Source organism: Dromaius novaehollandiae, chromosome 13 (assembly GCF_036370855.1).
Source record: "Dromaius novaehollandiae isolate bDroNov1 chromosome 13, bDroNov1.hap1, whole genome shotgun sequence".
Lineage (NCBI taxonomy): Eukaryota > Metazoa > Chordata > Aves > Casuariiformes > Dromaiidae > Dromaius > Dromaius novaehollandiae.
The window spans coordinates 20,615,704-20,642,885 of record NC_088110.1 but is presented as its reverse complement, the minus strand read 5'-3'; the positions used below and the strand labels follow the sequence as shown (position 1 = coordinate 20,642,885).

The window sequence follows — 27,182 nt, the reverse complement described above, 5'->3', positions numbered from 1 at the left end:
ATCCTAAACTTCAAAATGGTTCCAGATCAGTTTTCAATCTCCAGTCTCCTTACAAGGCAAGATTTTCAAAGCTATATAAATCTCCCAGAGTATATGCTTTAACTCCAAAGCTTAAACCAGCAAGTCAATCACTCAAATTCTAATATATGAGCTTGCAGTGGGGCAGCACTCCAGAAACCACAGGCACAGAATGAAAAGGGAAATTTGACCAGCAATAGGAATATACAACACTGTGACCCAGCCTCCTTTGACAGCCAAGGTAAAGGAAAATGGTCAAAGCCAGAGCAAAGTTTTTTGTCAGTGAACTAGAGAAAAATACATTTTGTATAATAGATATTGCTTCTGTGTCATCCGATACAAATATTTTACTTGATGTTGTTGACAATCCTAATAAGAATATATTTTTTTCCATAAAAAAGTATATATAAATAACACAGTGGATTTAACTCAGCAAAGAAAGCCATAACTCAGTTATTTTAACTTTAAAATCTTGTTCAAACTAAATCAGCTTCTTCGCCTCTGCTCTATGTCACAGCCCCAAGGGTCAGTTTTAACTGGCAGAAACTCAACTAAAAAGTGTTTCGGTTTTTGCACTTTAAAACGCACATTAAAAAGGCAGCGTCTACTGGGCAGAACCACTATTGCAAGATGAGCCATTATTTCTTATTTACATTCTTTATATTGCTTCTCTTAGACTCTCATTGTGGACTATAGGCAAAAGTTCCTCAAGCAAGAGCACAAGTATTATCATCACAGCAATACACGTATAAACACTGGAAGAAACTGAAGCCTTTCCAACAGCTATGTATAACTTCTCAAGGACTGAATGCTAGGCGTACAAACACCTTGAACACGGAAGCTTTTATACCAGCAGTCACAAATGTAATGTGGGAATAAAAGAAGTAAAATGAATTATGAAAATGAAAAGTCATACACTGATATTCTTCAATTAATGTTTGGGCTTTTTTTTTTTCTTTTTTTATGAGCCTTGTCACGAAGACATTACTGGAAGTGCAAAACCTGTGAAAGTTAATGCACATACTATAATTTTGATGCATGTCTGCAAGACTGATTGGGGGCTGAACACTGTGCAAAGATTCCTTGCATGAAGCACACCAAACAGAACGCCAGAGATACTCTTATCAGGTATCACGTTGGTAATTTAAGGTACATGAAGGTAATAAAACTTGTATTGTTTGAAATACAGATGGCACGTTTAGGAATCTTGTGAGCTGGGGCTGTGCTTGGTATAGAGGTTACTATACCAACTACTATTTTGTCACCATGCTGCAAATATAGGATTTCACTAAGAAAAATGTAAATCCAAAATTTACTGAGGTTAATAAACTATACAGACAAATATTTCAACAAAATGTCTTAATATATAAAAATGACATGATGTATTGGAAATTGAAGAAGTCATTTCACTAACAGTGCTCTTTTTCTATTTTTTGGAAGTCTTTTTAGAATAATCAACCCAAATAACACATTTGAAATTCAGCCAGTGATGCCGTCTAACATAATGGCTTTTGACCACAACTATGCACAGACATTTACAAAATTCAGAGCAAATTTTTAGTATGACACACAGGTGCCCAAATGAAGCAAAGTGAGTATATGCATGTGGAAGACCCCAGCGCACAGGGCACTGGTGGATCCCTTTTCCTTGGGATTCACTGCTGCAGCTATACGCAGATGCAGCAATGCCTCTTGCTGAATCGGTTGCAGTGCTGGGCCTGCAGGCTTCACCTCCTATTGCAGCAAATACAGAATTGGAGGATTTAACCAATATAAGTAGCTAAAAGCAAGCATTTGTTCTTAGATAGAGAGCAATTCTACAAATACACAAAGACGTGCATTATCCTTTTTAGCAGGTAATCCTTCAACTTTGTTTAGCTCTTAGCTTATAGAAAGCAAGAAGATTCATTACAAATAATTTTCACTTCCCTTTTTTCTAAGTAATAGCTGATTTCAGATATGTATCTGCAGACTCGTGAGTCAGTACGCAACAAGGTCCTTATACTGACAACACAGAATTTATAAACACATGCTTCTGTAATCCAAAAAGGAAAAGCACCTAGAACTGTTATTTGTCACAGAAGGCCGGGATATTTCACTGGCTGATTTGGCCTTTCAATAGCCATTTAATCAACACAATTTAATCGCTGCTTAAGTTACTAACTCACAACAAGCCCCGTTAGTTGAATCAATTTGAGGACCACTGTCTTTTGAGCAACAGCCAGCTGGAGTAGCTCCAAAACTGTATTAGTAGTTAGGAAAAAATCTGACTCTGATTGACAATTAATAATAGATGAAGAAAATCTCAAAAGATGTTCTTTAAAAAATAAAATGATTTTTTGGACATATGGAGGCGTTTTATTACAAACCTCTAATTGTGATCTAAAAAGGCAAAAACGTAGAGACAGTATTTAATGGTTTTCTAATTGCAGAGATCCAGGACATAGTACAAAATACATACCATGCAACCGCCACACATGGAATTAAAATTGTACAAGGAGTGGGTGAAAAAAGAATAGAACTGGTTTACAATATTCTTTTCCAGGTGTTTCACAGTCCTATCTATTCTCAGCAAGACCAGAGCCTTCATTTATTACTTCAGGCCATCTCTGCAGCATCCATAAGGCTCTCTGATCTGGTGCTGGAGCGGGAGCAACCCAGCAACATCGGTGCTGCACTGTGCCCAGGCTAAAATACACTGCTGAGAAGGTCTAGGGAAGGCTGCCCTGGGCTGCCTGAGGAATATAAGAAAAACTAGAGTCGCTTCCTCTCCCTGCAGCTACAATTACTGCCTGTGGCACTTAGCTACAAATGTTATTTTTGGATGCACTCATGCAGCAAAGAAAGAAATCAAGATCTGGACTAAGTGGGAACTTCCAACCAGTTGGAGTAACTGGAATTGTAGAATAAGAAATTGAGGCTGCAGAGCCAACCTGAAGCACCAAATAGAAATAAAGTGAGAAAAACGGAGCTGATGAGGATGATCCACCTCAACCTACTCTTGAAAATTAAGATTTGGTTTAAAGAAATTTTTTGGAAGACTGTGTCTAGCTCTATTTTGCTTTACCAATCTGCCAAATCTTTACTTTTAACAATATTGTGTAAATAAGATAAACCTATGGGAATAACAAATATTCTATCAAAAGCATTTAAAATATTTTAATTGAAGATATTTTTAAAAGTATTATAATTAAGTTTTTTTTTTAATTTGGTTCCATTATATGAAGTCAATGGAATGCTTCTAGATGCTTTAAGAACCTGCTTAGTACCCAATTGCCATTTGTAGCATACAACCCCCAGATCTAATTATAGATTTTCCTCAGTCACTAGTTCCCTAGGAAACAAATCCATGGCTCATGTCTTGTGCATGGAAGGTCATAGTAGGAAGATAAGTTTCTACACACAAAAAAATATTTATCTAGAAGTCACAGGTCTGCATCTCAGCAGATGTTGGCACTCCTGTCAAGGACAGGCTGCAGCTATATTTGACAGATATCTCAGACATTTAAAACTTTAATCATTTTAATCTGATAAAGGACTTAATACTTCTATTATTATCATCAGTTCCATGGTTCCTTATGCTGTAAACAAGGGATTTTAATTTACATTTTCTAAACTCTGCAAATTCGTATCACTGGGTACATCTCACTTTTCATCTTAAAAATGACTAACAGTTACAGGAGAATGCAAAACAGCTGGTAAGTAGGGACAACTTACTAGAAACCTGGGGCAGAAATCTACCTCAAAGTACTGAATATTGAATGTGTCTTCTGTCTTTGACCCTCAAAGTTAACAAATAAAGTCAGTCCAAACTGAGACAACTTAACCTGCATAACTGCAATACTATAACCAAAAGAAATAAATAGTTACCCTACTTCTGATTTCATTCTAACGCATTGCTGAAAAAGGACAGAAAAAATATAATTTATTGGAAACCCAGGGATGTGTGATGACATAACTACAACAGAGGAAAAATGAGGAGCGAACCTGAGGGTGGCAGAGGCAAGCCTTGTCAGATTTGTCCTCCTCCTTTGTACCATCAAGACACTCTTGAGCTCCATCCTGACCCATCTACGATGACAGCTTATAACGTATGTAATTAGGGCAACAGTCCTACTCACACTTAGTATAATATTCAGCCTGACTTGAGGTCTAACAGAGGATTTAAGCTAAGTCAGAATGTCTTAAATTTGTTGCCAGCGAGAGGGAAGCCTCCATCGTTCGCATCGCTCAGGCACTGTGCACCACCATGCCAGGGCCAGTCCCGAGTCCTGGCTCCACATGTCCCTGGAGCATAACCATCAAGATCCACCCTGTACCTAACACCACAGATTGGCTCCTCCTCCCCGGACGGGTAGATACATGGATTCACAAATATTTAATTTTCAGAAATGTTTTGGGGTCCCTTACTTTGTGCTTTTCAATTTACATTCTTTTCCCACCTGCTGTTTTTCATTTCCTCATCTTTGTGCCGTATTCACTTCTACAGACGCTACCAACTGCGCAAGTTATGTCCCTCTTGCTTCTTTATCCCTAACGCACGTAATTCTCTTTAGTTAGAGGTGAGGGGGAAGGGGAAAGTGGTGGGGTGAAATTGCTACCACTAGACAGCTAGCCTTAATGAGAGCTCTTAATGACAGCTAGCCTTAAATTGCTATTTCAGTGCTCCATGAGGGTTACCCAGTTTGTTGCACAGAGCACAGACATGATTATCCAGCCAGGGAGCACTTGCACAGGTCTGGGATCTCCACAAAACACAGTGAAGAGCATCATGTTCAACCAGCAAATGGACCAGCAGCTGCTGAAAGTGCACGTCCTTCCAACAGCCTAGCAGGTCGCTCACTCGCCACAGCCAGGGAGCCGCAGCCAGCACCTGCTTCCCTTTTCTGGGACCTTCAAATCCTTGTCTTCTATTTCCAAAGGACACTCAGAGTTACATTAGTCTCTTAAGAAGCTTTCAGGTGACTACATGATCATTGCAATGCAAGTCCTACATTCTTCTATGTATCACTCTTCATGCAATCATGCTGGGGAATTATGGAATCAATCAAGATAAAACTAGCTATAAAGAATACACCATTTCCAAATTAATCATTGTCAAAATACAGAGGATATCTTCTAAACTTGGATTTTAAACTTCTAAAAGCTGGAAGATCTCTAGATTCATGCAACAATTTAGCTGCAATAATATATGCGATAGATACACTGCATTGTCCAGCATGGCAGCCAAACAGAAGAGTAAGCGTAAGGCTCTTATAATAACTTTTAAAAAATAAAACCACTATTTTCTGTGAACAGCTGTCTAACAGTAAACCAGCAAAGTAACTCTAGCATGGGAATCAGATACCCCAAAAAACCTACTCTATCTAAATGACCTGTCCTTGTATTACAGGTCTGCAAAAATGACATTCTCAAATCCTGTAAGACTTAAACAAGGCAGGTAAGCTTGAGTGACTACAAGAAAAAAAATTACATCTCTAAAATAATATTGAAAAAGTAAGCATTATGAATAAGCATGCATCCCTATATAGCTGGCCCCAATATCCCATCCAAATTCTTGAATGCTGAACTTTCACTGCCTGGCTGAGAATCTTGAGTGAACGTAGGCAACAAAAGCACCTGATGCTCAGTTTTATCAGACATCTCTAAGTTGTTTTGTCGCTAGTTAGGAAATATTAAATGCTTCAAACGATAGACAAACAGGAGTTATTTTTGCTGCATTTACAGACAAGAAAACAATAAATAAGTCTTAAAGGCTGTGAAAGGCATATCAAAAGTCAAAAAACACACATCCCTGAAAACTCTGTAAGGTTATTTTTCCACCTCTGTCTTTTCCTTTATCTCCTTTTTATTAACGCAGTACATTTTAAAGTTGGTTTCAGCAAACTGTTTCCATTTGACATTATATGACACACCTTAACCATCCTCTGATTCAATTTATTAGAATCAATAGAAAGTCTCCCATAACTTTTGTCTGTTCAGGCCCTCACTGCTCAGGTTGTGTTTGGAGCTCTAACACATAAGAAAAGTGGCAGATGCCAAAGATAAATTGTGTTATATACTTGAAAGAAAACTGCAACTACCTTGGTACATCTGACTACTTCTAATGCGAAACAAAGTCAGTCTATCATGAATCTAAAGCGTAATGACTTTTTATAAACCTAATATTAGGGAGTTTTAGAACTATTATTATATATTAATGTAATAACTTTTTATTCTAACTTGGAAAAAGGTTGTGTGCACCCAAGAAACCACAAAGCATTTACGAGAGTTTCTGCCAAGACTTGTTAAAAATATCTCAAAGACAGATTCAATCCAAAAAAACCACCCAAATTTGTTCTTAATGATCGACGACAAAGACCCAAAGACACTCTGTTCACAATAACTCTACATTGTAGCTATCAGTAAATTCTGTTTTGCTCTTCTCTGTCACTGGCCATATATTAGTAAATACAGAGCAAAACAGAACAACTTGCTAGATCTGTGCAAAACCAGCATGCAAAGTAAAATTGTTACTCTGGTAGCTAGAAAAGTGTAAGGGTGAGTCTCTGACCCTACTATTTCCAGTGGAGGCTTTGCCATTCATTCCATGGGAACTTTAATTCTTCCCAACAGTTTACAATACAAGATTTCTGTACCTCTCAGTATCACATACTAAAAGTGCAGTAATTTAAGGTTACCAGCAGTTTGAAGAGCACCAGAAAACAGAAAGCCTACTCTTCCCAAGGTGCTTGGCAAAAACATGAAAGCTCTTTGGAACTGTATTTTTGAAAGCTACTGCTAAATTTCTAAAACCCCACAAACTGATCAAATGTATCACAAATTGTTTGAAACTATCATCAATGTGCTTCCATTTTATTGATATCCCCCAAGCGCTTTACTTTCTCTCTATGCATACACTGCAAAAATGACTTCACCCGTTGATAACTTTTATAAGGGCTACCAGATATTCTCTGCCACAAAAACTAAGACAACAAAAAAAAATTCATATTCATTTGTGCCAAGACATACCTCAATGTCAAAGACATACCTCAATATACCTAATTCCGCACTTACAGAACTGTTTAATTCAATTTTACAGCAAGAACCTCAATTATTCAAACTTTATTTTCTCCAGAACATAGTCACTCCGGGTTACTGTGATAATTCATTCATCGAATTTCACCATTTCCTTCTCTAGAAATACTATAAGGTGAATCATAAAAGCTAGTTATGCATAACATCGACATTTTCTGACTCGGCAAGCCAAAAGTTGCCTTCGTTCCAGCTGAAAGCATCTTGTTTTGTCCTTTCCTGATATTGACACAGACATATAAATATGTATGCATAAACATGTGTATATATGTGTGCACAAAATTGGCATGCATATATAATAGATATAGTCTAATACATGTGCACGCAAGCATTAATGTGCTTTCAGCAGTTTCACTTCAGTCTACGGTAGTTGGCAAGGGAAGTAACGGACACCTAAAGGCTTGCAGATATAAGTCAAATACATGCTATTGATTCACAGTTACCGATATCGATCATTGTTTTGCTTTGCTGTGCTAATCCAAACTGCATATCAAAACTTGCAGTACTGTTGGATCAGATGATTTACCACGAAAATAAAGCACAAAGTAGCAGGAGTGTATGTATTAGAGGTTTTGGACTGTAGAAAAAGCCCAAGTTTGTGTAACAGGAAATACAATATATAAAAGTGCTCGTTATCTTTTTAACATACTGAGATCTATCACAGTGAACTACTTATCAAATATGTTCTTAAATATCCCAATTGCAACTGACTCTAATGCTAAAGAAACATTAAACTGCATTAATCTAACAATTAATTTTGAAAGAAAACTCCAAACACTTCAAAAAATGCTCTCCTAGAAATCATCCAAAAACATGGAAATGATTTTGAGGATGCTGGAAAGACAACTGCTTGCTTTTAGCTCTAAGAGGCAATTACAAGATTATAAACAAGATTTATCGACATCTGTTTGAGAATAAATAATACATAATCCAGACCACACATATCTCGCGCAAACTGAGACTCTAATGGAGCACAGAATGCTAGCTCTGTTGAGTGATTAATTTCATTGTATTTAAACTGTTGCATAATATCTTTCATTAAGAAACTTCATGCAATGAGATCTTCTCTGTTAGTTATTAAAGTTACTAATAAACTTACTATAGTTAAGATCTTTCTGGTTTTCGCAACCTATACTACAACAAAACTACTATATAGTAGTAATGTATCAAAAAAATCTACTACAGAATAATAGCAAGCTACAATTCTCATGACCAGTGTTGCCTACTCTGGCAAAGGCTATAACACCAAAAAATACAAAATTTACCAAATCATGATTTACTAAAAGATTAATAACGTAATTTCCTCAAAGAGTACACATGGTAACCAGTGTTTTAACCAATAATTAATAGGCTTAAACTACAAATGCTCTACAAAATGTTCCCAAAATATAAGATGACCTTTATGTGAAGTTCTAGGTTGCATACAGTAATGTTCTATCTATACTATATTCTTTTCAGAAAATAACTTTCTAAGCAACCTAACAGGTGTTACTCAAATCACATACATCACCATAAAAAAATAAGATTCAGCTCTTTCATCAGCTTCAGAAACATTTTTCTTGGTCACTTATCTCTGTTTTTATCTCATATACGAAAGAGTTTTTCAATCTTCTGTGAAACCTAGTCCATCAAAATATAGCTTATGTCTTTTCACAACAAATATACCTTCAAAAAAAGACAATACTTCAAGATATCAAAGCCTACAGATAAAAAATAGAATTCAATCATAATCCATTAATGCAACAGTTATATTTTTAGACTCTCATCACCTGCTATTAACAATTAAAATATTAGCATTGAAGGAGATTCCATATAATACAGAGAACAGAAATTCTGCTCCTGAAGTTGTAAGAAAATTACTTTTTAGAGGAAAGAACTGCAGGGTAAATATACACAAGGTCCTATAATAAAAGGTTGGATTTTGCCCAATATCTGCCTGAAGGCAAGAAACAAAAACTCCTGACAATAGAAATAGATCAAGCCTTTCTTTTTAAAGTCTCAGTACATTTCCTAAAATTACTAGTTAAAATCAGTCTGCAAACTTAGGAATTATCCATATTTAATTCTTAACTATAGTTATTTTGCAAATAAAATATTATTTTTCCAAAAGAAACAAAAAAATATGTGCAGGCTTTCTAATCCATTGTTGACTAAATACAGGACGGATTCTCCCCCCACACCTGTAACAGTATTGTCTTTTCTCACTGTGAAAAATAACACAATTTCCAGTCACATACAATTGCTTACCATAACATTGTTCAACGTCAAGAAATACAATTTAAGGAAGCTAACAGTAAGATTTTGTGAAAGTTTGAGTTGTTAAATTATTAAACTGTTAGACACAAAAGTTTGGTGGATAATAGCTACGAATTCTATATTCTGCTGAATATAAATGTAGCCATTAGTAAGGAAAAAAAAATCTGTTTAATACTTTAGTAAAGCAGGTGGAAAAAAGAATACAGAAAGATTCAAAAACCAAAAGTCTTCACACTGAATAAACCATAGCTGAAAAAGAAAAGTAGGATATTTGCTTAAAGCACTCTAAACATTACAAAGAAATTCTCTCTCCTGTAGCAATGAGAACTTGCTTCTAGTGGGGCTTAGGACTCAAGGAGGTTCTCCTGCATCTGCTGGAACAAGATAAAGTAACTTTAAACCTGTCTTAAACAAGCTGTTCAAAATTGTCTATGGGGGATGAATCCAGCATAGCGTGGCCCTGCTGCTGAGAGAGGCACGCCAGCATCTGGGCGAACAAAGCTACCTCAAACCGTTCTCCGGGAATCGCTGGCACAACGGGCCCTAGAACGTTGTTTCACACCAGCAACGAGGCAGCAGCTGCTACAGCAGCCTTCAGACGGCTCCGATGTGCACGCATTTAGGTAACAAGTAAAAATTTAGCTAAAATGCCATTTTAAACTGGCAAAACTTAAATAATCCAACAGGACCCGCTCCACCTATACTGTGTAGAGAGAGGATTCAGTTGTGCAGTGATTTGTAATCAAATATTAACGTTCAGGATTTAGAAACAGCCACAACTATTCTGGGCTTTGGTTTTGTATCTTGAACAAAACACGGCCAATAACGACGCCTTGTATTTACAGCCATAATCAAGCATTGGCTCAGTGCTGATACAGAGAAAAGAGACTCGACACCTAAAAGCTAAACAGTATTTAACTACAAGGTTATTTTCATTTCATAGTAACTGCTTCTTTCTGACACTAATCAACATTATTAAATGATAATCTATAATGATCTATGGCCATATTGGACTTCAATTATATAGCTGTAAATTAAAAACATGCTCAGGCTTCATAGGCATTTCTTCAACTCAATAACTTTTTAACACATAGCATTACCTGTACTTGATCACTTCATCTAGGTTTAGATTATTACTCCATTTATATGATTTAGAACTAACAAAAGGGTCAACCACTATTTCTTATCTACTAGATTTTCTTACTCATTTAAACTGCAGTTATAGAATGACCAAAACATTTAATAACAATAAATATGAAGTATGTTATTTATAACACTGCATCTGGTTTTAATCCTACTAAATACTGAATATAGCAACATTCATTCTAAATAAGTCCAGTTCTTTTTGCCTGAAAGTGCAGTATGAGCCTCATATAAAAGTAGAATCAAAATATTTGGAGATTCTCTGAAAAATTTGCTGACGTGTATCATGACGAAGGTGTGAGAGTACACCCAGCTTCACAGAAAATTCAGAAGTGAGAAACAAACTATAGTTTGCAGTAGACAAGTAATGAGATATGACAAACCGTTAGCTTAATGAAGGAGGCTAGTTTCCCCAGGATCAGACTTTGTTGCTTAATTTTTACTGAAAATTAAAGCTGCAAGCATAGCACTGAGATTCTCAAAAAAGTTAAAAAAAAATTAATGGTATTAGTAACTCTAGTTATTTTTTGAAAGTTACTCAACAATACATCATGGACTTAAGAATAATAATTTAACAAGGTCTACTAATTTTATTAATAGCAAAAATCATGTTAATATCTATGTTTGTACAGATACATTTATTATGCCTACAATAGAGACAGCTCTTAAGGCAGCCCTGGGATTACCAGCTCACGCGAAGAGCACAGGTGGTTTCAAAACTGATATTTAGGAAGAACAGTGAAGCTTTTTCAATTATAAATCATTCATTTCAATTTCAGCCAGCGAAATCAATGGACAAGAAAACAGCTCTCTCGTCAGTTAGGGTTACCTCTGCAGATCTATCATCCTGGCATGTCCTGGAAATTTTACACTGGCAATTCAGTATATCAGCCTTAAACTAAATTTACTGACCAGTAGCCAGTAAATTTAGTAAATTTAACCATGGCACAGTGTATTCAAAAATTTAAACCTGTAGAAACCTCAACTCGTGCAGCTAAGACAAGGCCTATATTCCCATCACACCCGGGAGCCTGATGATCTGTCACCTGATTACGATATTGTCATATCACAGCTTTACCCCAAAACCAAGGAACCACAAGTATTTTAAAGCACTACTTTTGACATCTCTCTCTACCGTGTCGTAATAAAAACACAGCTAGTGTACAGCGGTATTCAGAGGATGTCAGAGCGCGTATTACATTTTCCCGGAAGCTCTACGTTACAGCCTCCGCGCTCGCGTCGCCCTCGCAGCACGGGCCTGCCCCGCTCCCGCGAGGAGCAGGCCTCGCTTACCTGCACGATAAATACTGGGAAACTTAGTGCCTAATGGGGGAGCAGGTAGAAACGAAGCCTTAAATCACCCGAACAAAGAGCCCGCTTTCGAAGGGCCCCCAGCCCCGGGGACACCCCCCGCACTCGTCGCTGCGGACGCGTCCGGGCGACTTCACCTGAGCACCGGGTGGCCGGCAGCACGCGGGCACGAGGGGCGCAAGGGGCCCGGTTAGCTTACGGTCACCTTAGAAAAGGGGACAGGATTTTCCCCCAAAGCAGCGATGCCGAGGACAAGGCCGCCTTGGAGCACCTCGGGTGCTGCCCGGTGCCCAGCGGCCACCATCTTCTCCACAGGGGCCAGGTGAGGCCCACCACCTCTTGCCCACCACCACGCCTTCCCACCCGCTCCATTAACCAGAAGTCATCGTCTACCTTGGAGGAAGGCTGGAGGTGCCCAGCAGCTAGAAAACACGTTCAAAACTCAAAGCAGGCAGTTCTTAACTGTATCCATATCTTTTTATCTGAAGCTTTGGAATTACCAATCTTTGTGAAATCTTAAAAAAAAAAAAACAATCAGTTTCCTACTACATACACAGTGTCCTTCATCAGTCATACCCCAAAGGAAACATTATGCCTAGTTCTTAAGATTTCTCATTAACAGATAATTATATTTTTTCAAATCATTGTTTACTGCGTGGATCATGATTCCATGCCTGTTTTTTTTTTAAGATCATTTATTAAATAATAATTACTCTAAGATCTTCAGAGGGAAATAAGCTAAAAAAATCAGTAATATCACTATATGCTTTTTCCACAAAAAAAAAAAATCCACATACTAATACATTCTATTAATTCAAATTAATTTTCGTGTTGCAGTGACCCTTCGCAAATTCAGATTAGAAAGCCCAACAGCACGGTAATAAAGGATGAAGTTGATTTATTACGTTTTCCTATTTACAGAATTTGAGCCTGCTCTGCATTGTTCATTAATTTTTGTTGGTGATAAAATTCATAGATCTTTACAGCTTTTCCTTTACATAATCACCAACTTCCCCATTGCAGACATGGCTCTTTGAATACCCCTGATGTAACCATTAATACAACCCCATCAAGAACAATCGCTTTTGTTTGCCAAGTAGAAAATAATCTGTTGAGAAATGGCTGTTACGCTAAACACATGCTTTTTTAGTCTGGTGTCCTAAAGAAATGGCATTTTAGGTGATCGTGCCATCTCCCTGGCAAGCCCTCGCTGACCCATTTTAAACCTATCAGCTAGTTTCAACCAAATTGGACAAAAAAATTTCCAAGAAACAAAGTTCCCCAAAGTTTCATGAAAACTATAGCCACATAAAGGAAAAAGACCTGCTAATGCCTGCAAAGATAGAAAGGTAGGAAGAGCTTCCATTTCACACATGCGTATTTGCTGCCCAGTCAGGCTAGCTGTAGCTCCAGGACATGTTTTCTTTTATCCAGCTTGAAACTACAGAAATTAGAAAATAACAGCAGCGGTGCTGGGGGCACTGCGGGATCATCTAGCAGCATGGTGCAGGAGGTGTTACATGCGGGTAGGAGAACCTGGGTTTATTGCAGGAAATGAACATTTGTAGGAAACCAGCCTTCACCGCTTCCATTGTTCATGAAGCAACTTATGTATTATATTGTAAGTCAGGTCTGGACATGAATTTCTGCTAAATTAATACAGCTACTGCATTCAAGTTCTATCCACACTTAGCTACATCCACATTTCCTCTCCTTTTCTTTTTTTCTTTTTTTCTTTTCTTTTCTTTTTTTTTTTTTTTTGCAATTCTAATAAGTAAAAAATATATTAAGACACATGTTATTGGATTACAGGGATCACTACTACTTTCAATTTCTGGACTTCATTGTCATACAGATTTTTATTATCAAAATCTATTCTCATCTCCAGCAAGCTCAATTGAAAATGTAAGCTTAATAGTTTCTTGCAAAAACTTCTGAAGCAGTGCAAAGATACTCATCATACAGTAAAAATAAGTAAATTTGAACCTAGATGAACAACCTATTTTCCAACTGTACTTTATTTCCTTATATTTGTATGGAAAACTGTTAAAGTAAAAGCCGATACGTACATGCTCAACTTAGTTCATGCTGCCTTTGACTTCCCCCCCTCTTCCCACTAAAATATCACAAGAAATTAGGCCTGATCAGAAGTCCTTTCCCACTTTGATGGGAGAATTTCTGTGAGCTCTGAGGCGCTTAAGGTCAGACATCATTGCCCAGTGACACAGTAAAGTAAGTTAGCATGTGCTTAACAAACAAGACTGACGCTCCATGGAAACACTCAGTGATGAGGACAAGCTTTCAGTCTGTTACATCTCAGGTTAAACTGTAACTTAAACTAAAATTCCTGAAATAATGTGTTAGCAAAATTATGTGAATATTTTAACAGTTATTTGCTAAATAGGATTTGTTTAAATATTCATTCCATATTGTTCACCCATTCTTCAGAAACATGAGGCAGAGTTATACGGCAGGAGAGTAAGGAGATCCAGAGCAACAACAACGCAACTGATATTTGTTGACGTAAGGGCAGAGGTGAAATTGGTAGACTTTGCAATAGAAGCAGTACATGCTCACAGCAGCATCATGCAGATTAAGATAGGAAAAACAGCACATACAGAGCCAACAGTACTGACCAAGAAGAAAGTATGTGACAATCTGCCATAGATAGGTCTGTGTATGGATGTACACATTTGTTAGTATGCATGTCTGAGCACATTATGTGTGTAAACCTATTACACGGAGGACATGATTCATGTATTTAAAGTCCAAATATATAATTGCATGGCTTCATAAAGAGCCTTAGAAAACAAGAATATGACAGCCAACTAAAAGTCAATGATCATCTTAAAGTAATTTCAGTACATTGGAAAGAAGATTAATCCACCAGTACAGTTGGTGAATTTTTATTTGCCTTTGTTTAAACAATGTTTCAATGGCAAAAAGTGATTTTGACTTGATTCTTTTGACTGCTTAAAGAAAAAAAAGGTCAAACTAAAATGTTCTTTTCAAAAGATAGGCAAAAGGAAATTGGAGATTGCCATATTTGAACATTTTAGTTCAACAATAGATCACCAATTACAATGAAATAATTCTTACTTTTTATGCATTTGACCCTGAACAAAAAATAGGTCAGTAGATCAGAGCAACATTGACTTCAAAATGACATATTGTTAATGATGATAAAAGACAAACTACAAACAAACTACAAATGACATAGTCCACTTCCGAATTTGACAAACAGGGCTGGAAACTAAATGGTAAAGGTGATTAATAAGAAAGATTTAAGAAAAAAAAGTTGCCTTTAGAGAGCAGTTGGAAAGAGCAACAAAAATGTTCATTAAATTAACACAGCTGCCTTGATAGAGCTTAGCATCATGCTATTACATGTATCCTATTGATGTTTACCATATAGCACTATAAAGTGCGAAAGAAAAAGTCCTCCATGTATGACAAAACTAAGAGTAAAACACAAAAAGGTTACAATCAGTTAGTCATCATTGAAGAGATCCAGCAGTTAGTCAGAAGGAAGCAAATGACTATTGTTCCCTGAGTGACAGCTATTTACTCAACCTTACAGATGAGCTATATAACATATCATTTTTCCTTCTGGAAATACTCTGCCAACCATCTTTCTTAATGCTACTTTAACAAGTCACAGCTAATAATATCGAATTTGTCGCCAGTCCAAAAAATGCCTTTAATAAAGTCTTTCATTAAAGTAAGTACTCAGGGTGACAGTATGACAGTGTTTAGTTTGTAAATTGGCAGGAATAAGTTATTTTTCTTCCTAAAACGCCATTCATTTGGATATTGCTTTATATTATGCTATACTCTTGCTAAAGACTGACTTAACAGGAAACCAGAGGAACGACTTGTAAGCAAACAGGGATAAGATCAAATGGAGAAGCTACAGTATTCAGGTAACAGATCAGAACTGCAGCAGTCTGTATCAATTCAGAGCTATCAAATAAATATCTTTATTGATTTAAAGGAAGCTCTGTGGTCCTGTTCTTTTCACTGCCTTCAATATTCTGCAGGTCTCTTCTCATTACTAGTAATATATTATTAACACAGCATATAGCTAAGTAATGATGGATACGTCTGTTGCATTTGTCATCCTACTTCAAAGAAAGTATTATTGTAAGTGGATCTGTAGAAAATAATTTTACAAATTAAAGGCATCATAGTGGAAGCAAACAGAAATCCTGGATCTAAATACCGTCAGTCTTATGAGTTTGAGATTACAGAGTTAGGCCCTGCATCTTATTAAGGTTAAAATTTGGCCTTACGAGAATGCAGAGGTCAAGATTTTGCTGAGAAGTATAAATTCAAGAGAAAAACAGAGTTTTGCCAAGCTGGCCCAAAAGAGTGTTTATTTCAAACAGCTGAATTAAACCACCTCATAGAAAATATCAAAAACTTTCCATTAGCTAGCTAAGGATGGATATAGAATCATCTTGAAAGATGTAGAGATGAAAATTGACAAAAAGATCAGTATGGTTTCATGAAAATCATGGAGCATCTGGCTAGGGAACGGAAATTTAATAACTATTATTCTGCACTCCTTGCTCACAGTATGCTCAGTAAGACTGGGTACAGAAACATGCACTACGTTGATTTTGTGCTATGCCATCTTCTTAAAACACTGTCTGAGGCTTTATTTGGGTCAGGGAAAGCTGGAAAGAAGTTGGACTTTCCAGGGGATTTTTTGTTTTGTTTTGTTTTTGCAAAGATGAGTACAATTACCCATTTAAGAAAAAAATACTATAAAATGGAGCCTGATACTGAGCATCGTTACATGAAGTAGCTGTTGCATCTAAAAATAACCCAAACACTTTTTCCTTAAAAGTGAAATGAAACTCTAACTAGCATTTCAATGAGAAATTAGTTGCCAGGTTTTATCTTATTACAGTTATTTTATAGGCAATTTATTGACAAGGACTGAAACTTTTTTTTTCTCCACTTTCATCTGCAACACAGTTTAAGATATGAACTTCTGAAATCAACATTAACACAAACAACACAACAGTTAATCTGTAGCATACTTTGCTGAACAGCTTCAGAGCATAAGGAGAGCACCAAAGAGAAGAGATTTTTAAGGTCATTAGCATGATTTATTATGAAGCAGGAAATTGGGTACTAGATATTCCAATATTGGGCAGAAAAATTAATTCCATCGTTGCCATAGAACTGCTGCATCTCCAACAAACTTGTAACCATAGTAACTAGCTTAAAAAGTATTCTTTAAATGTTTTAAAAAATATTTTATCCTTATTAATGACATCGAACACTGAAAAATGACAGCAAATTGTTACTTTCCAGTTTTCCAAAGCATCCACTGCTGAAATTTGATTCTTCTGAAATGTCTTAAGTAAATAGCAGCATTTTAACAAGACTTTTCATTAAAATTCTGTTAGCTTAAAGAGAACAAATGTATTCTGTTGGAATTGTTTATGTGACTATCAATATTTTAAAAAAGGGAAGTTTGAGGAGAGACCTTTCAGAAAACTAGATAAATTTGAACTTCTGTTTTCACTTAATGGTTTGTTGGGACATCAAATACATATCCTTTAATGAAAATTAATATTCTATAGTTTAATAATTCATGTACTTGCATTGAAAGCCCGTTAATTTATTGGAGTGCTGTTCATTTCCTTACTTTCATTGCTGAGGTAGGTTAGTATTTTTCCATGAAGGTCAGAAGTGCCCCATCCCTTCATGGGAGCCAGGAATTTGATCAGATGTTAAGATGACATCTCCAATGGTCCGTTCAAGTCCAGCTCAGCAGGATATTTCACACACAGTTGCAAGAACACTAGAATAGGAGGAAACCTCATGGTGTCTGTCCTTTCCCCATCAGAAGCAGCCGTATTATGCAACTGTGATCCTGTATTTATCAAACCCTGCATTCCCTTTTCTTTACTCGTACTGGAAGACTGGCAAAGATTAATTCCTCTTCTCGGGGGATTTGAAACTTTTCTTCTAATCTTCAGCCAAAATTTATACCCACTTGTTATTGTGCCAATATTTTCCTTTGGCTTAAATCGCTACACTCGCACTGGATTTAAAGAGAACACTTACTGTGTTAGGCTGAACAAACTGAGCTCAGACATATAATTTTGCCCAGTCTTATTGCACTAGTAATATAATATTCTCTAATTTTAGAGAGAACTAATTTAAGAAAAATCGAATTTTAATTAGATTTTTTATCTAATCCCAATCCTTTTCCTAGCTAGATTAAAAATAGCTTTATTAAGACTATCTTTACTGCCTAAGTGCTATTTATCAGCAACAGAATTTATTTTCCTTTTGCTGTACATCTTTTTACTACTCATTGCTTGCTGCTTGTTTACAGATCCTTGCCTGTGGATTCGTCTTTTCCTGCAGAGGTTGATAGATGCATTTCTCTTACATACCTTACTGAGTGCTTTTCTCACATGCCATCAAACCTGGTTGCCAGAAGGCAGAACTCCTTGTACGCAAGTGGAGTCTACTTGTGTCCTTGCTCTGCAATGCTCCCCAATAGCCAAATCTTCCAGCATCTTCCTCACAGCACCACTTTTTCAGCTGTCTCATCCTAAATATTATCTCACCATGCTTCCAGCCTCCTTCTAGAGAAATCGGAGTTCTGGCTGAAGACCACCTCCCCTTTTCTGCGCTCGCTCCTTGAGATCTGATACGGTGGTGGATTTGACAACTGAACAGGAAAAAAAACCCCATCCCATGGATCTTTCCCTATACAGCTCAAATCCACTTCTACTTCTGTAACAAAAAAAGGCATTCTCTTCTTTCTGCATCATTTTTGATGACTGACATGAAGATACATGTTCCTGGTAAGGAATCACCCAGATTATCTCTTGATGTTGGGAAAGGTTTTAGGTATATTTCTCCTGTTTTGTGTATCATTTTGTTCTCTGTCAGCACACACCGTTATCTTCCGGACTTGGACATCCATCCCAGCCAACTCCTTTCCCTCATCCATTTCTCTTTTGGACCATTTCTCTCCTTTTCCCATTTTCTACCTTGTTTTCCAGTGGAACAAATCCACTCCGTAATCCAGTTTTTATTTCACCTGTTGATCTTGTTCTCTGCTGTCTTTCACGTATCCTCTTCTAATCTACAAGTCTTCTCTCTACGTTCTCTTCAGATTGGTAGATCATAATCATCTCTATCTTGTTACTTTACCAACTTCTTTTCAAACTCCTGTCTGAAGTTTGGCATTTTTTCCAGCTGCATCTTTGGTATTTAACAATTCCTTTCCGTGAAGCATATAATTTATCATATATAAATAGCCTCAATCAGATATCCACTCAAAAATAAGCTTCCAGCAGCTTTTCCATCCAGTTATCTTCAGTTTTCTTCCCCTCTTCGGCTTTTTTCAGTGCTGTGTTAACTAACAAGCTGTGTTTTCTCCTTGCCCCGCATGTACAGTTCAGGGATAGGGTAGTGGGGGGAACAAAACAGACCAAAAAAAACACTCCTCACAGACCTTAGAGATTTCTATCCCATTTGGGAGCATGAGCCACTTTTTTCTTGAGCTTTAGGTCAGTTCTGCCATCTACTTGCCCTTTGGCAGCTAACTGCCCACCAGCCCAGATCAAAGGAGGAAACCTACACCTGGTCTGATACAAAGCATCTGAACCAAACATCCTCCTCCCCCAAACATTCTAGCAACAAAAACTCTTTTACCAGCAAAAAATCCTCACAAACAAACAAATTAAAAAAAAAATTGCTTTTTCGTCTTTCAGCACAAAGGCCCTAAAAATTCTCATGTTTACCTCTCTATTTTCTGGCCACCACTGAGCATAACAGGTCTTGCCAACTTTTATCAGGCCATTCTTGGCTTCCAGACCTTATGCTCCAACAAGTAAAATACTCAGTCTTACGAAGGACATTCCTTCAAATTCAAATAGGATCATGGATTCATCATAGGCCCCCCAATAAAATGCCCAGCAAATGCTTCTAGCACTCCCACTCTGCAGATGTCCTTCTCTCCGGATGCCTGGAGGAAGAACAGGAACTTGTTGGCTGCCTTTCCACGATAGCCCTCCTGCGTTTTGAGCTCTGTTAGCGTAAGGATTAAACTTCAAAAATTTCCATCACACAGCTCACCACAATTAAGGAATGTCTAGAGACAGTCAAATAGATATATAGACCCACCACTCTTAAATTAGTCTTAGAATACATCTCTATAGCACACTGACAAATAACCTATCACTATAAGTACACTGTAATCCCACATCCCACTGCTTTGTACTTCATTTGAGTTGATGTGGACAAATAAACTGGAAGAGTAACATATGGAGAGAGACTAAAAATTGAATATAATATCCCTGTGCTATATCAGCAAGAGCTAGACAAAACGCATCAATAACAGTCAACAGTTTTAGCCTGGGCCATCTGGACACAAAGGCCCATGTTACCAAGAGCGTATTAAAACATTTTAATCACACCAGCCTCCCTCAGGAATGAAGGTTAATATGCAAAAGCTTAGACCCTGCTAGAAGGTGAGATTCCTCTACCTCAAAGCACAGCACATCTATGATAGTTATTTAATTAAGAGATACCCTTAGCAAGGGTGTGCAAACGGTAAGGCAATAATCTTGATCTTAAGGGGATATGCTAGGAGGCCAGTAACAGCACAAAAACGAGCCTCTACACATGTATTTCCATGTTACGCTAAATACCTATTTGAACTTCTGCAATTAATTAAAACAATTTTTTTCACTTGTCCAGTGCAATATCTCCTCCCTGATTTACATCACCAGTCCTTACAGAATAAACCCTCTACAATCCTCTTTGTTTTCTCTTTATACGATTTTTTCCTAACTGTGAAATAAAATTTAATTGTTTTTCCCCACTCTATTTTTCCCCCCATTCGTCCTGCTCCCAACCAATGCTGGCAGCCGCTGCAACCACCTTGGGGGTTTCTAGGCATCATAGCATGGGGTGGAAAATAGGCAGCAGTCAGAACAGAGGAATAAACCCACTGGTAATGTGGTAAAGCAGATGGAAGGAAGAGGAAGAAAACACACACAGGATGCAATTGGAAACCTAACTTTTATGTGGACATCTAAACCAGACCACACAATGGTAGCAGACAGAACTAGTCATATCTGAAATTATCACTATCCCGGCCGTATCATTCAGTCAGGCAAGCTTCACGTTCCTTACAAGCACAAGCGCAGTAACAAAAATGAAAGCAGAACAGAAATTGTGATTATTTTTCACACAGCAAAGCATATGGTTATTTTCTCATACACGCATTACTGTATCCTAGTTCCTAAATGTTTTTATTGATATGTTTTATCAGCTGAAGAATTTGATGCTTCAAGAAAATTACTTTCAACATTTAAACTGGCAACAAGCCTGACATGTTAAATCATGTATTGCTAGTGAAATCCTAAATCCAATATTATACAGGCAGGTTCCACTTGGACACGGCAATGGGAAGCGCTATGACAAGCCAATAAAACATCACGGGAAATGACAGAACTCCAAAGTGCCTCTGGACTTCTAAAACTGCTTCTTTCAAAATATCCTTAAAGACAGACAAATATCTAAGTATGCTAACCAGAGTTTTAGAAACTGGGTCTATTTACTTTTTTCTTGCTACGGACAAATTCAGCATGCGCTAACGTTAGGGCTGTGGAACAGCCGAGGATGTTACATTAGCTGAGCATATACTAATAAAGTGTCCGGACATTGGTGTTTTCTCAGCTTCACGATACAAAAGGAGGGCTGGCAGGCTCAGCTAGAGCTAACGCGGCTGCACCTTCTTTCTGAGCTCCACCAAGAGCTAGGCAGGCCCGGGCTGGGACTGGCTCCCAGCAGCGACACATCCTCAGCCACATCTGGGCACCTGCTGCTTTAGCTTGCAGTCTTCTCTCCTTGCTTTGATAAAGCCTGTTTCGATACCCTTTCTCAGACGTAAGTCCTGGCAGAAAGCAACTTTCTGAAGTAGGAATCAGTCTGAAAATGACTGTACAGTGTGAGCACAAATTCGTTTTTCCTACTCTGATGTCCTCACTGTGCCTCATGATAACACTATTGATTAAGTCAGCTCTGTTCATCCTTAGAGGGAGCAACTTCAATAGCATTCAACATTATGTTTTTATTATACCCAAACTGTATATTCTTGCTTCGAATTTTGCTCTTAGCTTGCCCTTTGAGATTTTTCCAATAGAAGTGGAGACATAACGATACTGAGTTACCAAAATATAATACATATATACAGTACATATGACTCCAAACTTCTGGGCTTTGCTATATCTTATAGTTCATACAAACCAGGTGCCTGGCTATGTTGGAATAAAATATGGAACACCCCACAGTGCCAGCTAAGGCAAAACACTGCTGAAGCCTGAAAGTATTTAAAAGCCACATTCTTCCTCAGCTTTCCTTTTCATAAGCCTCTATATCTCAGATTTACAGCTGAAGCTCAGGAGTAGGGAAAGAATAGGTGTCTCGCGGAAAAGCTGTCACAGTTTAGCTCAACCCTACAGCAGCTCCCAGCTGCAGAGGTGCTGCTCAGCATCAGCAGTCTCAGTGTGCTTTTCTCGTCCAAAGAAAAACCCCACTATAAAAACTACAGCTACAAAACACATCTCCAATGTCCCCTTTACAGTGTTCTACAACAGACCAGAGAGATGGCAAAGTTTAAGCTCAAGACAAATTCTTACACATCTATAGCTTCTATTCATCAGCCCATGTAATGCCTTACTGAAGCTTCTGAAGATAGGTCTCAAAATAATATGGAGTAGCGAGTAATCGTGGTTCTCAGGCCTCACAAAGGCATCTAAACAAAATTTTGCAAACTCATGAGGCTAAGAATAACTGTCTCAAACTAAATAATATAGATCATCAACTTTCTCTGCAATTTGTGCAGGATCTGAAACAAGCACATGAATTGGGTGTCTCCAGGATTTTTGAAACATGAAAGGCTCTCTAGAGTAGTATAGACTACTCTATTTCTGAAGACTTCATGGAATAACTTATGAAGATCTGAGAGATGTGAAGAAAGACACAGAATAATGGCTTCTATTCTCAGCATTAACTCCTACTAATTTTTTTAGTTAGTGAAGAATACTGACTCTTCCCTGCAATCAGTAGTTTGAGGATCTAAACAACACTGAGTAGACAACACTGAAAAAAAGAAACCTACATTTAAAGTCTTTTTAAACTGATGATGGCTCAGAATATTTCAAGGCACTGATCATTTGCAGCTCCTATAACTTCAACATTATTTTAAAATAGATGTCTTAGGGCCTTTGAAAATCTGCTGCTTTTACGCTGCTTTGTTTGCACATCATCTAGCATACCAGCTCCTGCTGCAGGACTAGCATTTCAAGAATGATAACAAATCAAGATGACAAGGTGTCAGGAAAACATTTAAGTACTAATAGGACAAGAATCATCTCAAGCTTAAGGAACTTCAGCTGCCAGGACTGGCATCTTAAACTAACAATAAATATATTTAATGAAGACACTTCCAGAGAGCAACTCAGAGTATCTAAAATCTAACAAATTGCAAGTCTTCTTTCATGGGCAGCAGGTATGGAGAGGAAGGATACAAAATAATTTAAAAAAATACTACAGATCTGTGTAAAAGTAGCTTTTCTATTTCTCCCACTGCTTTAGACTTGTGCAACAGGAGCCTTAAAAATCAACTGTTTATCACTAACATACTAACCAAAAACATTTGCTAAGTTATTGATCATCAACTCTGAGATGCTCAAGCACTGAAACTGAAAGGAAGTAGTTTGGTAATGATGATTTTTCCACTACTATACAGGACACATTAAAAATACTTCAAAAAGATGGAAAAACTAACAGCAAAGTATATTATCAGTATAAACAGTGGACAGGGAAAGGAAAGAAAATAAAATTTTCAGGGAATTATTCTCTCTTTTTACTGAAAAGAAGCAAACCTTTCCTAATCATTAATGTAACTGATTAGATGCCAGCTGGCTAAATTACACATCGATCGCAGAGTCAAATTCTGCCCTCAAGCTATGGCTTTAGCTCTAGTGATCACATCAGTGGGAATTATGAACTGACCCCACAGCTGTATAGTCTTTTATGGCACTGACACACCTATGGAAATCAGAACAACAGGTAGGGTCCCTGCTTCAAAGCTGCCAATGTGCAGAATATATTCATGTAATTACAGCTTCTGATGCCTAAACGGCCATGTAAACAGCTATTGGTATTTAAGTTTTAAGGATAATTTTGTATGCAAGCTACATATCTGAAGGTCTGGAATAGCAGTCATTAGGACTCTCTCGTTTATATGGGTGCCTGCAGACATGAGCAAAGCTCTGTTTGTTTGTCAGACCTTTGCAAATAATACAAAACAAAATTGAAAGCACCTACACGGACTCACTTAATCTTTGAGCACTGAAGATGAACCGAAGGATCTTAGCATTTTCACTTGTGATGTCTTAGGAATTCATTTTAGATCTTGAGAATGAAAAACAAGATATTCCACACAGTGGCAGTGGATATTCTTCATAACACCCGTGGCCTAAATTTCAGCACCAGCCTAACACACACGGATGCACATCAGGCAGCTACCTTGATTGAAGTTAGCAGCCTCAGGAAAACATACAGCTCTGATTAATACTTTTGACCAGAGCGTATGCTAGTAAAGTAAAAGTCTACCATGAATAGAAAGCCATGTTCATCTGTCTACACAAAAAAAAGATTGAAAAACAATCCTCTCTCATCAGCTTTGTCCTTCTTAATTTTGTCTGGGACACTACCAACAGGTTAGGCATTACAAAACCCAAGAGAAATGAATCAATTACTTAATATCAAAACTCGATCTTGTTCATTGTTGACTTACCTTGCCAACAGATCTGGGGAACGGTGGTCTTTGATTTTCTGGAATTAAAATTGGAGTTGCCAAAATAGCTCTTTTTTGTCTTGGAATTCCAAGATTGCCTTCCATCTTAAAGATTTCCTGAAAGAGATGACAACCAATTACAAATGAATAAATTCATTTGTTTATTTTCATTCCCTGCACCTTTAGTTAAAATTAACATCAACACTAGGTTCCAGCTACTGTATTTTCCAGTGATTAGCATAACATGTTAACCTATTTAAGTTTTCAGGGTTACTCCATTTACAATGGCATTAATAGCAGAACAGCAGTGCTCATTTTGTGTTCCTGTAACTTAGTTTTAAATCTAAGCAAGTTTGTCTACCAGAGGACCTTAAATCATAAGTCCAGTCCAAATCATTGGCCAGTATCACATTTCAAGTCACATCTATACTTGGGCACGTCCCATAGTCCAGGCTTCGAGTCAAACAGCACTTACATGTGAATTTGCCAAGACAGTCCCCAACTAGTGAACTCTCAAAAAACCCCAAAAGCTTGCAAGTTAAGAACAAACAATAGAAACCAAAACCCAGGTGTAATTTAGAACGTCAGCTAGTATTTTTTACATAGAGAAAGCTTCATGTGACTATATCAGAAAGAACAGAAACAGAAGTGTTTTATACAGAAGTCTTCCTTTTCCCCCTGCATCTTTCCTAGATTATTTAGTTCCAGCTGAGCTTCAGGCCACTCAGTGTCTTCTGGGCTGCAGCAAACCCCCACCCCACCCCACCACCGCAGCTTGCTTCCCTACCTGACCCACAGAATCACAGAATGGTTGAGGTTGGCAGGAACCTCTGGAGATCATCTAGTCCAAGCCCCCTGCTCAAGCAGGGTCACCTAGAGCACGTTTCCAGTGATTGTGTCCAGACAGCTTTTAAATAGCTCCAAGAAAGGAGACTCTACAACCTCCTGTATTTCAGTTTGTGCCTGTTGCCTCTCATCCTGGGCACCACTGAAAAGAGTCTGGCCCCATCCTCTCTACACCCTCTCTTCAGATACTTATACATGTAAGCTCCCTCCTCAGTCTTCTCTTCTTCAGGCTGAACAGGCCCAGTTCTCTCAGCCTTTCCTCACACTGGAGATGCTCCAGCCCCTTAATCATCTTTGTAGCCCTCCACTGGACTCACTCCAGTAGCTCCACGTCTCTCCTGTACTGAGGACCCCAGAACTGGACACAGTACTCCAGATGTGGCCTCACCAGGACTGAGTAGAGGGTGAGGACCACCTCCCTTAGTCTGCTGGCAATGCTCTTCCTAATGCAGCCAGGGTACCACTGCCCTTCTTGGCCACAAGGGCACAGTGCTGGCTCATGGTCAGCTTGTTATCCACCAGGACCCCCAGGTCCTTCTTGCAGAGCTGCTTTCCAGCAGGTCAGCCTTGAGCCTGTACTAGTGCATGGGGTTATTCCTCCCTAGGTGCAGGACTCTGCACTTCCCTTTGCTGAACTTCATGAGGTTCCTCTCTGCCCACTTTCCAGCCTGTCGAGGTCCCTCTGAATGGCAGCACAGCCCTCTGGTGTCTCAGCCACTCCTCCCAGTTTTGTATCATCAGCAAACTTGCTGAGGTGCACCGGTCCCTTCATCCAGGTTGCTGATGAAGAAGTTGAACAGTACTGGATCCCCCAGGGCTCTCCCTGCAGCAGCTGTACTTTCCCGGGGTCACCCTCTTCCTCAGCCCGTCTCCCACCACCTCCACTCGATCCAGGCCCTTCCCACAAAGAAATGTAACACACCAGCTTGTACCACCATGTTGCGAATAACTTGTTAAAAGATTGAGATCAACTACTGTTTATTGAGAATGTCACAACAGTTTTGCAGAACAAAGCATAGGATAAATAAAACAGCTAATTCCAGTTAGGTACTTATGTCCTACAGCTAGACTTTTCTCTTTTGTCTTAATCTTTCAAACTTTGGAGTTCCTCAACTTCAGGGCTCCAAATCATTGTTTCAGCAGCTGCTACTTACAACCTAAGAACAGATGCATTCTTATGCTAGCTACTGACTTTTATATATATATGTATATAAACAGCAAAGCTGAAAGAGCTTTCTCAGAAGCGTGCTCTGCACATCAGTCAAGAAGTCCACAGGCTGCTGCTATCTGCATAGGCACCTCCTTAACAAGCCCACCATCACCAAAACATGGCACTACCTCTGCTAGTTTTAGCGTCACTTTTCAAATTTGACAACAAACAGCAGCAAGGGAAACTCAAGTCTTCAGCAGTCAGTATTAATCATGATGAAGTCAAAGAGCAGTGAGAACCAGGCAGAGAATCCCTTCTCACAATTTGGCCAATTTTCATTCCTTTCTGAGGGCCCACCCCAATACAGCATTCCCATCTCTCCCAAAGGCTTTGCCACCTCCCTCTAGTCTTTCAGCCTGCAGGCCACTTGGGTCCCTATTTTTGTCTTTAAATTCCTCTCCCAGAAGAATTTTCCCCTAATAAAAATTCATGAGAAAGTTCAAGACAAGAACATTTGAAGTGTCAAATAAAAAG

At 38.2% G+C, this 27,182-nt stretch overlaps 1 protein-coding gene across 2 annotated transcripts in view; it reads right to left on the bottom strand.

Annotated features, from left to right (window-relative positions):
• CDH13 (cadherin 13) overlaps positions 1–27,182 on the bottom strand; it is a 500,018-nt gene that overhangs the window by 272,958 nt on the left and 199,878 nt on the right. For both annotated transcript variants that reach the window (XM_026092592.2, XM_026092593.2), the window contains exon 4: positions 24,653–24,769. In XM_026092592.2, the coding sequence (XP_025948377.1) occupies positions 24,653–24,769 (117 nt within the window). The remainder of the gene's footprint in view (positions 1–24,652; positions 24,770–27,182) is intronic.